Here is a 14,819-nt window from a genome sequence, read left to right on the forward strand (position 1 = left end):
GGAACGGTGGTGATCTGTTCCTGACAGGATTCCCAAAGGAGCCCAGGCATTCCTGCTGTTGCTGGGCCACTCACCAGGTGACAGTGGGCCGAGGAAAGGCGTCCACCTTGGCAGCCAGTTTCAGGGACTTGTGTCCTGAGGTAATCTCGTAGTAAGGCCCTTTCTTGTGTGAGACCGTGATGTAGGGTTTTTCTGGGAAGAGAAATGAGCAGGGAGATTGGAATGGCAGCTCTACCACAGCACAGAGCTCACACCTGTGATTGCTCTGTTCCCACATGAGATTTTTTCCAATACAGACCTGCACAGAACCCACTGGATCAGGCTGTTCCCTCAGCTCCCCTGTGCAGCCCAGCCTCAGCCATGAAGGGCTGTTCCCACACGAAGGAATTCACATGGAAAGCAGAGGATATGCACTTGCATTGCCCCTGGATTGGTGTGGGAAGTGCTGGAGCCCACAGCATGGATTTTCCAGGGCCTCAGCAACCACACTTGGTGCCAGCTTTTTCAAACACTTCAGCTCTCTCAGACATGACAGAATCCCAGAATGGTTTGGGCTGGGAGTGACCTCAAAGCCCATCCATTCCCAATCTGCCATGGCAGGGACATCTCCCACTGTCCCAGGCTGTTCCAAGCCCTGTCCAATCTGGCCTTGGGCACTGCCAGGGATCCAGGGGCAGCCACAGCTGCTCTGGGTATCCTGTGCCAGGGCCTGCCCACCCTCCCAAGGAGGGATTCCTTCCCAAGAGCCCATCTAAATGTACCTCTTGAATTTGCTTGAAGACATGAGAGCTGACTCCCATTGACTAATTAGAGGTTATAGATGATAAATGGATGACTTTCTCCCTAGTGCCATCTCAATCAACAGCTTTTACAGCCTGGCATTATCCTCTAAGCTGAGCACTGTGGTTCCTGGTCCATCCTGGTCTGGCTGCAGCACTCACCATACACGGTGACAGTGACATTGGCCTCCAGCCTGGTGGCATTGAATGTCCTGCAGATGTACAGGCCCCCATCTTCCATAGTGACATTTTCAATTATCAGGCTGCTGCCAGCTTTGTACACAACATCACTCTGGTCCATTGTTCTCCTGGGGTGGGGGTGCTGGGAGTCACAAAAAACAGGGTCAAAAAGCAGAGTAAACTGGATTATTGTGTTCACCCTTTCCAAGGCTGCCAGTAAAGGAAAGCAGTGATTCGTATCAAAATGATCACATCTCCCCATCACTGAAATAAATAATATAAAAGGCAGATCAGTAGGAAGAGCTCTTGTGTGAAGTTTCATTATCAAGTCTAATAAGAGAGAGAAGCAGAGTGGAAATGTGGCACTTTGCACTGAATTCTGGGCAGGTAAACAAGGGGATGCATCCCAGCCCTTCTCCAGGACCAAATCCCAAGGATCTCAGGGTAAAACTGCTGCAGGATCAGAGCTGTGCTCTGAGGGTTTGGTTTTGAGGGTTTTTAAATTTATTTTGGTCACAGTCAGTATTTTTTCTGTATTAAAAACCTCCTGCTTTCTAAAATAAATATATTATGACAGAAATATAATATATTATGACAGCCAAGTGCCAATGCAAATTCCTGGAGAATTTTAGAAAGCATTGTAGCTTTCGATAGGCTTTTTGATCCCAGAGATTTGGTCAAGAAGTTTTAAATTTATAATGTTAGAAATATAAGGAGAGTTCATAGGAAAACTAATATTTTCCACCATATGGGGTTCAAGAAACCAAATTCATTCAGTAACACTGTAGTGCTTGGACCTCTACGAATTCTATGATATATTTTCTGTAGTTTCCTCACTGAAACAAACTCAGACATTCTTTTTTTTTTTTTTTTTAAGGAAACAAATAAAAATTAATCCGTTTTTAGGAATCACATTTTACACCTTCCCAAAAGGCTTAGATGCTTCTTTACAATGCATATTTTGCTGAACTAAAAAGAAAAAAAAACCCAATTATTTTAATTCTCAGCACCAAACAAACTCAAGAATAGAATCTCAGACAAATGAACTGATTTGGGGAATGATCCCCCTCAGTTTTGTTTTTTTTAGGAGAAGTGAGAGGGTTTGGTACCTCAAATGTTAAGTCTTACTTATTTCTACTTCAAATTTGGCACTTTTGTATTGTATCCACAAAAAGCGCATGACTCAGAATTTACATTTCATTCTTTGGGGACGATTTCCACAGGTTCAGCTCTGTTTTCCTTTGCTTTTTCCACTTCATAAATACCAAAATAGATGGGGAGATTGACAGCTTACAACCTGCATTTGAGACTTGTCACTGTGAGACAGCCAGGACAGAAGGAATGAAGGAGTTTTTCTTCCCAAAAAAAAAGGAAACACTCCTGGCTTTTCTTGCCAGGGTTTATTTAATGAGGTTTGCAGTTTAATCTGCAGGTTCAAGTAGGACAGAGAAGTTTTAGATTCATCCAAACACAAAGTTCAATCAGTGATAGGCTTATGAATTGTTGGATAATTTCAGAAGAAGTAATAGTTAGGTTTTTCCAGCCCTGTGAATTTTGGGAAGAGGGGGAATACAGGGATTCCATGCACTCACTGTGCCACGGGGACATGTCCAGATGAACTCGATGCGCCCGTTGATGAAGGTCTCTGCTTTGCACTCCAGCTTGAGGGTTTCTCCAACCAGCAGCTTTTTGGCACTTGCCTTCAGAGCCAGGTTCTGTATTCTGCCCTCTGTAATGGAAGAGGCAAAGCTGTGATCAGCAGCATCCCTGCATCAGTCTGAGATCCACCAGTGGATCCCTGCTCCCAAGCACACAGTCGGGAACGGCTGCTCTTCCATGTGCCGTGGCTCCAACCCTCTCATCAGCTCCCCAGAAAAGAGTTTCCAAAGGTGACTCCTCCTTTGGAGGGCCTCAAAATGAGAGGATCCACTTTTGCTGGACATGAGACGTGTTACTCCTGCCCAGCTCCCTTTCCTTCCTGAATGGGATCCCCAAATCCCCCAATGGGATCCCCAAGTCTTGCTCTTACACCTTTGTCAATGCCTTAAATACATCAGCTCTGAACTTCCACCAGTTTTTGGTGCTCAATACCAAAACCACACCCAACCACTGACAGTAACACACGAGAGAAAGGGATTTCCTGGGTCCTTTTGAGCTGCAGAGGGATGGTCTAAGAGGTTTTGCAGGTTTGCATTTATGATTTTAATAAAAAAATTACTCCAACAAGAAAAAAAAGGGAGAAAGAGAGAGATTTGCAGCACTTTTATTTGGCTGTCATACAAATTTACAAGCCTGTTGTTCAAAGCTGAGTGCTGATTGCGTAGAAAGATGCCATGAGCTAATGGGAATGAAGTCCAAGTAAACAGAAGATATATGAGGAGACAAAGAACACACATGGAAAACAAAAGAAAAATAAATTCTAATTGGTTTCATATAAATGCCCAGCACTCAAAAATTTAATGTTCAGTTACTTCAAATTCAGATTTTAATTATGAGCTGAAGCTCAGCTGTAAATCCAAAGGAAATGGTGTAGTAAATCAGCAAGAGAAAATCTATAAAAAGCAAAGATGTGAATTAGCAGTGTAGTGAGGTTTTTATATGATGATCACACGTGGTTAATGACCAGAAGCAAAAAGAAAGCTGCTGTTTGCTTTGTCCTGAACCAGCAGTTGTTTTAATGTAAACACAGCTCAATCCAAGCAAACAAAGCCTTGGTGGGGTTTGAATAAAACACTCCTGTTTTGTACCACCTCAGCACTTGGTCATTTTTCAAAACCAGGAGTGGCTCCAATCCAAGTTCTATTGAATAGGGAGAAAGAAAGGAAGAACGAGTTTACTTTTAGCATTCCAGCTTGGACTTGCCACAGATGCAGCCCAGGGAGATCTATCAGACAGACCTGAGGCTGAGCAAGGAATGACACCCAGGAGCTGCCAGCGACACAGGCTCTGTGCTGCTCCCTGGCACTCACCCAGTCTCTGGGCCATGTAGTAGGAGTTGAAGACGCTGCCGTTGACGTGGGCCGAGCACATGAGGATCCCAGAGGGCACGAAGGAGTGGGAGGAGATGACAAAGCCTCTCTTGGGGTCCCACAGCACCTTCTTGGAGTTGATCTCTGCAGAAGAAGGGTACTGCAAGGGAACAGACAAGGAGTGAGAATCCTGTTCCCCTCAGATTGCTCTGCCTTAGGGGCAGGCAGGGCTTTGACCATCCCCAGGGCTTTGGGGTCTCTGTCCACACAGATCTGCAGCAGCAGCAGCCTGAGCAAACAGGAAAGCCCTCCCTAAGGCAGGAGTGTCTTTGAAACTCAAAGCACCAAACTTGGGCAGCCAGTTCAGGAGTCCCAGTCCTCTCAGATCTCATTTCCCTCATCCCTTCTTTGGTAATCATTATGCCAATCTTATATGAATTCTGTGGGGTGATCTTTTTGGAGGTGTTTCCTCCCAGTGCCACATGGAGCTACCACATATTTTCCTCACTGTACTTTAAAAACATGTGTGAAGTTAGACTCTCCCAAAAATCAGAATTGTTCACGAACTCACCTGACTGTGGTTATCTATGAACTCTGCTCTGTGGGCACTCCCCAGATTCTCTCTATCCCACAGAAGGGGGGAGACACTCTCAGAGCACCCCAAGGATTGCCATGGAAGCTGCCTGGGTGACTTAGGAGTGTAAACCACAGAAATAAAGAGACTAAAGCACTTTCTGGTCTAAATTTGTAAATACTTGTAATGTTGTGAGATTCTTGAAAAAAACCTCTCAATTCTGCTAATGAAAAAGTGAGAATAGAAAAGGCAAATGTAGAAAATAAACTAGAGCAAAAATTCATTTAATGAGAATGAACCCTCCTCTGTCTACCCTTGGACAATACCAGTGTTGAGCAGCTTGGCTTTTGTTGGGGGGAATAATCAGTTTATTGTTATTATTAGCACACAGGGAAATCCTCTATTTGCGAGAGGGAATGCAATTTACTTTCCAAAAGTTTTGAAAATTCTGGATTATAATGTACAAAACAACTATGTGAAATTAAAAGAGCTCCCTGAAATGCTCAGGGAGTTTCAGGGTTTGCAGGTGGGGGAATGAAAGCACAGATAGCTCTGGCTTTCTCAGCAGGACACAGGGAGGCTCTTTAGGACTGAGGATGCTCTTTGGAAGTGTTGAGATCACTTCTGCCCAAAAAATGAAAAGTTTGGGCAAACCTCAGTGTGCCTGCAGTTATCTCATGGTAATTGACTTTATTTGCTTCTCCTTCCTCCTCCTCATATCCTGGCTGCTCAAAGGTGAGGCAAGGGGAGGTTTTCCTTTTCAGAGAGATCCTGCTTCAGCTTTGGGAGCTAACCACGGGACAGAAAGCAGGAATTTCACCCCTGATGGGACAGTTTTGCTCCTGTTCCTGTTGTGTGCAGCTCCTGTTTGTCTTGCAGCAGTCAGGACTCTGGTTTGGCAGGGCAGCTTAAATTGGATTCAGTTTAAAAATCCTCCTGCTCCACACAGTTTGCAGCCTGGGGCTCTGGACACACAAATGACCAGGCTGGCCTTGGTTTGGGTCAATTGTTACAATTCCAGCATGGACCAAACCCAAAGGAATTCTGGCTGAGAAGCTGGTGATGCTGCACAGGGAAGGGGGGACAGCCAGACAGTCCCTGTCTTTTGGAGCAGCATTTGTTCTGACAGCAGTAGGAAAAAAGGATCTCTTGTAAATGCTTTTGAAATAATCAAGCTGTGGCATCTATGTTTAGAACCATGAAGAAAAATAGGAAAAATTACAGAAAGATATCTGAAACCTGAGGCATAATCATGCTTTAGCACTCATGAAGGTCAAAGCTGGAGGTGGCAAATGCACACTGAACCAGATCAGCGACTAAACAGATCTGACATGACTGAAAAAGCTCTTTTTGCCCCGAATTAAAATAATATTAAGTAAAATTAAAAGTCTGAGCTGTGTGTCTTAAGCACATCATCTTTAATAACAAAGATGATATATTGAGATAGCTGGGATCTGCTTAGCGTAAGCAAGAGGTACCTTTCTCTGAGCATGTTTAAAGAGAGTGCAATGATTTTAAAGTATAATGGTAACATAAGGAACTTAATTTACAGTGGCAAAGAGTCCATTTTCCACAAGAATAATAAAACGTGATAAAGCTGAACTTCAGGGTTTGGCAGCTCTGCTCCCCGATGCCTGGGGGAAGGGGGAAGGAAAAATAACCCTACTCAGGAGGCCCTTTTCAACACCACACAGAGATTAAACATCTTCATAAAATATTCACAAATACCTATTTAAACAATCAAACAAAAAAGCGTCAATGCTGCTCGAAGGAAATCACAGTGGCTTTCCTCCCTTTGAAGTCTTGTCCTCCCTCTCCAGTTGTCTCCTGGAGATTAAATTTGGAAGGAGAGGATGTTCTAAATTTGTCTGATGGCCTGGCTCACCTCTCCTCCCCCATGCTCACCTCCGCCCCTCTCCTGCCCCGCTTCCTCCCGGCGCAGGAGCCGCCACCTTGGCGCTGTGGTGCTGCCTGAGGACTTCAGCTTTTACACCTTTCAAACCCTGTACTGCACTAGTGTGCAACTCTGAACTCCATCTACAGTGTTAGTTAACTGTCTTCACATTTTGGTCCGACAAAACAATCCCTCTAGGCCTGAGATTCAAGGACACTCTACTGCCTCAGGCCCCAAAAATAACAACAGAAGTGATTTGGGGAGAGCAAACTGGGGGAGTATGACTCCACTGCCTGAAGCTGTAACTGGAGGATTAAGCCCTGATATGTAAATGGACCAAACTTATAATTGTCTGAAAAACTTGTGACCATTGTCCATCCTGGGTGTGTCCTCGGAGGCTTCTGACTGCCCAAGCTGAACCCATTGAAGGCCTTTAATGAACACCCACTTTGTTCTCTTCATCTTGTCCAGCCTCTGTTCTAGCTACGCACTGAAGGCATCACTGGGATTCCCAGCCAGGGCCAAGCCAGCGGTGCCATCCACAGCTGGATCCTGGAGCTTCCCAAGGTGCCACGTCCCAGCAGCTCCCAGCTGCTCTGGGAGCTGTGCCCAACCTCTGCCTCCCTGCCCTGAGCCCCAGCTGCTCAGCCTTGGAGGGGGAAGTCTTCTGGGGACAGCTTTTTGTGGGAGAGATTTCGGTGGAGATTTTGTTCCAGCAGCCAGGCTGCAGTTTGTGTTTGGAGAAATGACTGGGAATTTAGCTGGGAAGAAGGAAGAGCAGGGCTGCCCATCAATAATAAACATGGAAATGGGAATTCCAAGGCCACTCTGATGCTGCCAGGGTCTGCAGCACTGCTCCAGCCATGAATTAGGTGAAGCAGGCTCAGATCAGAGAGGGATGTTTCATTTTTATAGCCAAGGAGGAAGGTGGTAAGACTTGTCCATCCTAAAATGATAACTGGAGAGGAGCCTTTTCCCCCACTTTTTTAATCCCTGCTGATGAATTTTAAAATTAGAGATCTCCAAAGCAAAAAGGCCCCTGCTGTCCCTCTGCACCTCTACTGGGAACATGCCATGGGTCCCAGCAGGAGCTGGAGCCCGTCCCAGTCCCCTGTGATTCCAGGTGCTGCCTCCCAGTAGAAGGGGACATCAAAGGCATGGAACTGCCACCAGGAGCAGAGGTGCTTAGACCATCTCTTCCATATCCAGAACAGCCTGATCCCTCACAGTCCCTCCAGAATGGGCTGAGAAAAGGGCACAGGATGAGATCCTGTTCCCTTCAGGATTTCCTGAGCTGTCAGACTGGCAGAGGAAGGGAAGGGCACAGAGTTCCTGACATAAAATGCAGGATTGGAGCCAGGAGACCTCTGTCCTGTTCTTCACTCCATGACAGGCTACTCTGGAGTGCAGTTCTGAAGCCCTTTAAATGTGTAACTCCATCGACTGATCAGGACCCAGACCTTAAATTTCCATTTTTATTATCCCAAACAGCCTTGGCATGCACAGACTGTGCTGTAACCTTGACATTCAGGTGTAACTCCAGCCAAAGGGATGGATGCTGGAGCCATCTATTCCCAAGGCTGAAACTTGGTTTGAATTGATGAAATGAAGCAAAAATGGGCAATTGTTCTAAGGAGGTTCAAGGTATAAAGAGAGAACCTTTCAGAGACAGCCAGGTGTTATGCAAAGAATTTTGAAGGAAAATAGTGCTTTGTCATCTACCTCTGCCAATTTATGGAGGAACACCAAGCCACAACATAAAAAAAATGTGCTAAACTCAGCCTAATCCCCAAAAAAATCCTTTTACCCAATTCAACAGTAACACATTGCAAGAAAAGGTTCAAATTTCTGGATTTTCAGGGTCTTTGCTATTTTTTATGGAATTTACCCAGCTTTATACACCTAAATTTTTATTTTTCTGCACTTTATTGGCAGCCCAGATCTTGAACTGAGCTTCCCTGAAGCCACCTCTTACCTGGATGAGCTTGGGTGTGATGTCTGGTGAGGTGACCCGGCAGGGGATCACCACTGTTCTCTTATCATCCGTGATGTAAATGATGTCGGGGTGCTCCGGGTGCATCTCCACAAATGGATTCCTGTAGTCTGCAGGGAAGAGAACATGGATTAGGAAAACTGCTCAGTGACTGGAAGGGCTCAGCAGTGTGAGCACTGAGCTGCCCAGAAAGCTTCCTTGGGGTCAGGACATGCAGTGACATCCTGCCACTGCCACACAGGGCTTAGAGCCAATGACCAATTCCTTGCATTCAGCCCCATGTTCATCCAGAAATTGCCCAGAACAGCACATTTCTGTGCAGACACATGGAAACTGCATGGATTGCCAGCTCAGGATGCCAAGATACTTCTGGGCCTGGGGAGACCCCCTGTCCTTCACCTGGGGATATCAACATGCATTTCTTGACTGCTGACAACCTTTGCTTAAGGAATGTCATGGAAATACCCAAGTGCTGTCAGCTGGAATTAACCCTCAGAGAATCAGCTCGGTGCAGAGCTGGAGCTCCTTTGCTCCACAACCCACCCCAGTTTCACTCCCAACCACAGCAAGGCAGGGATGGACACAGCAGAGTGGCCATGCTGCCTTTTGTGGGGTTTGGAGCTCCATTTTAGCCCTGAGAACTGGGAATTTTGTCCTTAGCAGACAAAAGGAACCATGGGCCTCATCAGGAGGAGAGCAAGGGGATTGGAGCTGTGTGTGTGACAGGCCACGTGTGAGGTGGTGGTGGTGTTTTACAAAAGACACTCGGGGCACTGTGCAAGGACCAGAGATGTGGGATTTGTGTATGGACCTGGGACAAGGGGCTGAGCATGAGCACTGGACCTAAGGCAGATAAAGACCCAAAATTGGGATGATTTCTCTAATTTCTAGTGCTGTTTTTTATGCCAGCTTTTCTTCCACACCACTGGTTAATTCTGGCTGTGCTTTGGTGTAAGGGCATTACAGGAAATGTTATGTGAGAGAGATTAATTAAAATTAAAACATTAGATCTGTAATCTCCACACATTTAGGAAGTTTCAGATACACATCTGAACCTTCTGGTCAGGCAGGCCCTGGTTCTAATCAAGCCCTGAGCTGAGAAACCTGATCTTTGAACCATAACTTTGTAGTTTGGTCCAAGCCCCAAAACAAATAGGAAATATTTATACTCAGTCCGGTGTCTCGTGCACTTTCCCAAAAATGCTAAATTCTCCTGTTGAGTCACATTATGAAAATGTGTTTAGTGTTTATCCCTGCAGCTTAATCCCTCTGCAGTCTTGCTCTCCAGTTGAGCCACACTGGGAGGTATCAAATGTGACAATATTTGTATTCTACTTAAAAGAAGACACTGGATAATTAAAAGAAGATCATTGGGTTGTTTGTGATAGGAAAAAGCAGAGAAAGTAGATTTTTGTGTACTGGCAACAAAATGCAAAAAGGTGTCAGGGGAAATGTAATCACAATTATTTCTTGTCCTGTGGAGAAAAGGAAAGAACAAGGAACGTGCCATGTGACAGGGGATAGACAAGGGCGTAGAATGGATGGAAAAGGGCATAGGATGGATGCATAGAGGCCGAAAGGAAATTTGCTGGGGAAAAAAATTAGCTTCCTGATACCAAACTATTCACAATTCAGGATCAAATTTTGACTGCAAAGATGGAAGCACTGAATTTAAAACTATTTCTGCCAGTATTTTTAGAAAGAATTTCAGAGTAGCACTGTTTGTTTAAGAAGTAACATAAATCAAAAGAAGGCAGCTAAGCAAATATGAAATAATCCTAAAAGACAGGAAAATATTGAACTGTGCAATGATTGATGCATCTTAGTCGAAACAGAATAAAATGTCTTCAAAATATTTCCTGTTCAGAAAAAAAAATTATTTAACCCATTCTCCACCATCTTTCCAAACCCCAAGACTCATCACTACCAAATTTTCCGATTCACAAGGGATCTAAAATTAATCTACCTTTTTCCAGCTGCAAATAGAACAGGTATGGTGCTACTGATCCACCTAATGGGAAGGGAAGCAAGGTGTGTGACAGAAGCTGTATTTCAGTCCTAACTGATTTTTAATAGCAGCCTGCTCCTCAATTGCCACATGTCCAACCAGGGGCTGCAGATAAACTATCCCAGATAAGCTACAATCTGAATTGGAGCCAAAGTAGATAAATCTGGCTTTCTACCATAATTCTTTGAAATCTTGATGGTATCTTAAAATCACCGTGCACTTAACAGTAGTAAGAGGCAGCTTCTGCGTGATAAAGATTGGGAAAAGGAAAGCTGCAGTGATTGTTAATAACTCGTGGGTGTTGGGTGTTCTTGGCATCATTCTCACTGTGTTTAAAAATAGAAAGAGAAAAAGGTTTTTATTTTATGGGTTCTCCTCTTTCCTAAGCCAGTGGGGTGTCCTAGAGCACATGGCTCTGACTTGTGTTATCTCAGTGACTTGTGTTATCTCACTGCTTTATCCAGTTTATACCCAAGCCTGGAGAGATCTCTGCCTCTGAAAGGACTTTTCCTTCTCTGTTTCCATCTGCAGTAGCAGAGCTCTTAAACAGGTGGGAATACTTGTGGGAGGATACCTGTGGGTGGATACCTGTGAGAACCACTGGGATTGGCCCAGCTGGGCAGAGCAGGATGCTGATAAAGCCAAGGTTGTGGTTTTGATCCCTTTTTGGGCTGTTCACTTAAGATCTGGACTCCATGATCCTTTGGGGTCCCTTCCAACCTGGAATACTCTGTGATTTCAGCTCCTGGAGTGGGGGTGCTGCTGTGGTAGTAGCTTGTAGGGCTGCCCTGCTACAGGTTTGACATGAGAGCCCATCCAGGAGGTGAGAGCTGCACTTTGGCCATCAGGGGACAGTGACAGGGCCAGGCAGCTGCAGGGGAAGGTCAAGCACCTGGCTTTGTCCCTAAGGCCAGGGAGGCTTTGTTTCCCTCCCTAACTGTGGAACCCTGTGCAGAAGGAAAAAAAACAATGTCACAGAATTCCAGAATGGTTTGGGTTGGAACCTTAAAACCCATCCAGTTCCATCCCTGCCATGGGCAGGGACACCTCTCACCATCCCAGCTTGCTCCAGGCTCCATCCAACCTGGCTTTGGACGCTTCCAGGAATGGGACAGCCTCAGGTATCTCAGTCATCAAGCACTGAAGAGCCCCAGGACATGGAGAAGAGCTGAAACCTTGTGTGTCCTGCTCCAGCTACTCCAAACCCCTCCTAGAAGGAGCAAGGCAATGCTATTGGGAAGGAGAGGCTTCCCAAGACTTTCCAGGCAGCTGGACTGCTCACTTCACAGATAAGCAAATATGAAGTGGCTCAGCTTTGGGGCTTAACAGAATGGCAAAGGATAAATTCTGAGCTAATCAACTGCCAGCTGATACCTTTGTTATGGTTTGTGCAGACAAAAAACCAGATCCTTCTTGAAACCCCTCAGTAGTTCAGACTGCCGGTGGCGTGGAAAAATGATCTGCTGGAACATCAGGAGTGTCACTGCCAGCTTTACAACCATGCTCACCACCTCCAGTCCACCAGCAATCAGTTAACTCCTTGTAAAAAAAGCCTCGCAGAGACAGAACTTCTTGAAACAAAAGGGACAGGGTCAGCTTTCTTTAAAAATGATAACCTCAGCCTGGAGGAAGATCTTCAGTTCCAGGTGGTGTAAATCAATTGCACTCAAGGGTTGCAATCTGGAGAGCTGTGGCATGGGAAATGCAGGTGTTGTCCTCTCCACAGTCACCGGCACTGAACTCTGAGGGGAAATTCCTCAGCAAAGAAACCCTTCATGAAAACAGAGTATTTCCCTGTAGCTTGGCACATCTGTTCCTCCCGAGCTGGGAAGGTGAAATGCCCTATGAATCTCGCCCAGAAAGAAACACCCAGCAATTCCCAGAGGGTAATTAAAAGGAATGATTTACCGCGGGCTGCAAAGCTCGTTACACGTGAAGAAAGACAAGCGCTGAAACATGGTGGGGACTTAACAGCTGCAGCCGCAGCTCGGAGGCGAGGGGAAAGGCCCCTTCTGTGGGTCTCAGACTGGATGTCTGGCTCCCCAGGTCAGTGGAAGTTTGCAGGAAGCTCAGGCAGGCCAGGGTGTTGCTGTTTCCCCAGCAGGGCTCGGCAGGAACACAAACACACAGCCAAGGAAGCCGCGGCAGCGGGATGGGGCGGGGAGGGCCTGTCCAGCCCCGGGGACAGACAGGCGGCGAGCACCGAACGCACAAAAGCAGCGCTAAGGTCAAATGCTTTCCTTCAGACACTGAAGCCCTTCATGTTGAGATGCTCTTAGTGACCAGGAGATGAATTGCTGCTGGAGATGAGCTTTGTGAGCGTTTTTCCAGCTCAGCTGGGCAATCTCAGCTGTCCCCTCACACCTCCTCAGCCGGGAGCCGAGGGGTTTAAACCCCTCAGCGCTGCACTCAGCAGGTTGTAGATTCAATCTCTTTATTTCCGTGTCTGTGCTTCTGAAACCTCCTCCTGACACGCAAAGAGAGGATTTTATACAGGATTATAAGGTGGTTATTTTTTTTTTCATTCCTGCACCGTGACAGCGATTTGTCGGGTGGTATTTGTCTCACAGCCCGAGCCCCGGAGCTGACATCGCCTCTCCCTTCAGGTGCTGCCAGCCCGGGGATGATGAGCACTAAATGGCCTCTGAGGACAGCCATTCACTGCTGCTCGTGTCCGTGAAATTCCTCAACATTCTCATTTTGCCTCTCGCTTTGTTCCAGATAAAGATAATTCCCTCGCCTTCCCATTTATTTTCTTCACTCAGCCATACCTAAGCTGGGGAGCCTGGGCAGAGTTTCACAGGTTCTTTAAGTTCATGTTTTGACATAATCCCCATGAAGTTTGTCTTCATCAAGGTCAAACAGCATCGAGAGGAGGTTTATAACCTGTTCTTTACAGTAATAGCAGCATTAGCAGTGCGGTGACACTTTGGGCACAGCATTTTGGAAAGCTTCGCAAGGAAACAGCCTGGCCTGCTGAATTCCCCCCGGTGACCCATCAAAGCTGCCTCTAGGTACAGGAGTAACTCCTATAAAGGCACTTGTTTTGAAACTGGATCTTTGAAAATAAAAGACCTTTCGGTTTGGCAGGCCAATGAAAAGAATTGTTGGTGGAATGTTTAGATTAAACAGAAAGCAGAATATTTTCTCTTTAGGCAAAACAAAAGTGACTGCAAAACCCCCAGAAGCCATTCTGAGTCAACATGAAGCATTCTGTTTTGGTCAAATGAAATGCATTCTTCCCCTGGAGATTACTGTTATGAACACAGGAATATTTGTAGAGAAAAAATATTACTCTAAAAAGTGTTAACTTCAAAAATTCTAGAAGCAAAATGCTTCTTGCTGCCAAACAAATAAAGGCAAAATGGAAAGATTTATTTTTTAAAAATCCCAGCAAAACACCACAGAAAATGAAGCCTCCATGCTTTGTCTGGAATTATGTTTCAAGGAGCAGAAGAATTTATAAATTCTGACTCCCCCACCAGATTTTAGGCAGGTTTGACTTTGTGGAAAATACTCCCCAGCTTTACCTGAAGTCCCATTAAGAACAGGTCTCCCACCTTGGGGAAGGCTCAGCAATTAGCAGCTATTGAGTGGATAAAAACCAGGAAGGAAGCAGTGGAGGAAGTGTGTGTGACTCTGGCCTTTGGGCTCTCATTTAGAAATTCTTGATCCATGAGGAGGGATCCTCTCTCCCTGCTGGGCTGTCAGGAGCTGTCACTGCCAGTGCCAGGAACTGGCACTGCTCACTCATCACATCCTTCAAGTCTCCTCTGCTTTAAAGTGAGACCCTTCAGGATGTGATTTGAAGATACTGAATGCCTTGATTCAGAGCTAAAAGCATCTTGCCTTTCCCTTGGATGCAGCCCTCAATCCTCGAGGGTCCTGCCCGGGGCACAGCCTGTGTTCTGTGTGCTCTGGCACAGAGCTGGGATCTGCAGCCAACCCTCCCAGCACTGCTGTGGGCAGGGACAGCCACTTTATCTGCAGGGCACACAGCTCAGCAGCTGCCTATCTCAGCTGGCCCAGGTCTGGCAGCAAGTCTGCAGCCTCAAAGAAAGAAGAAATGCAGCTCCAGCTCTGTTCCCACTGGTAAAATCTTGAGAAAAGCGAGCCAAAGACCAAAGCTGTCACCCCAGCCCTGCAGTTCTGCTTCTCACTTTCAGATTATCTCTGCGAACTGTCAGGAGGATTAAGGAGGCAGAAATCAGCTTCAAAGAACATCAGAAGCAAAATATGATCTCATCTGAGGGGCACTTCCCTGCACTTCCAGCCTCTTTAGATTTCTCATGGTGGGAAAGGGATGAGGCCAATGGGGCTGCTCACCCCTGGGATGTGGCTGATGTGAACTCTACCCTGGTGCAGCTCTTGGACCACACTCTTCACTCCTGCCCTTCCATGGAACTGACCAGCAGGACAAGT

The 14,819-nt window shown here is 46.1% G+C and overlaps 1 protein-coding gene and 1 long non-coding RNA gene across 9 annotated transcripts in view; one reads left to right on the forward strand and one right to left on the reverse strand.

Moving 5' to 3' along the window:
• The window catches only part of LOC135304623 (uncharacterized), a 201,543-nt gene that overhangs the window by 152,892 nt on the left and 33,832 nt on the right, over positions 1–14,819 (forward strand). The window lies entirely within an intron of this gene.
• The window catches only part of LOC135304620 (vascular endothelial growth factor receptor kdr-like), a 126,282-nt gene that overhangs the window by 69,981 nt on the left and 41,482 nt on the right, over positions 1–14,819 (reverse strand). For both annotated transcript variants that reach the window (XM_064427231.1, XM_064427230.1), the window contains exons 4-8: positions 8,372–8,499; positions 3,929–4,088; positions 2,552–2,688; positions 942–1,101; positions 75–192 (exon numbers count right to left, since the gene is read on the reverse strand). In XM_064427231.1, coding sequence (XP_064283301.1) covers positions 75–192; positions 942–1,101; positions 2,552–2,688; positions 3,929–4,088; positions 8,372–8,499 — 703 coding nt within the window. The remainder of the gene's footprint in view (positions 1–74; positions 193–941; positions 1,102–2,551; positions 2,689–3,928; positions 4,089–8,371; positions 8,500–14,819) is intronic.

This window comes from Passer domesticus, chromosome 7 (assembly GCF_036417665.1).
Source record: "Passer domesticus isolate bPasDom1 chromosome 7, bPasDom1.hap1, whole genome shotgun sequence".
Taxonomy (NCBI): Eukaryota; Metazoa; Chordata; class Aves; order Passeriformes; family Passeridae; genus Passer; species Passer domesticus.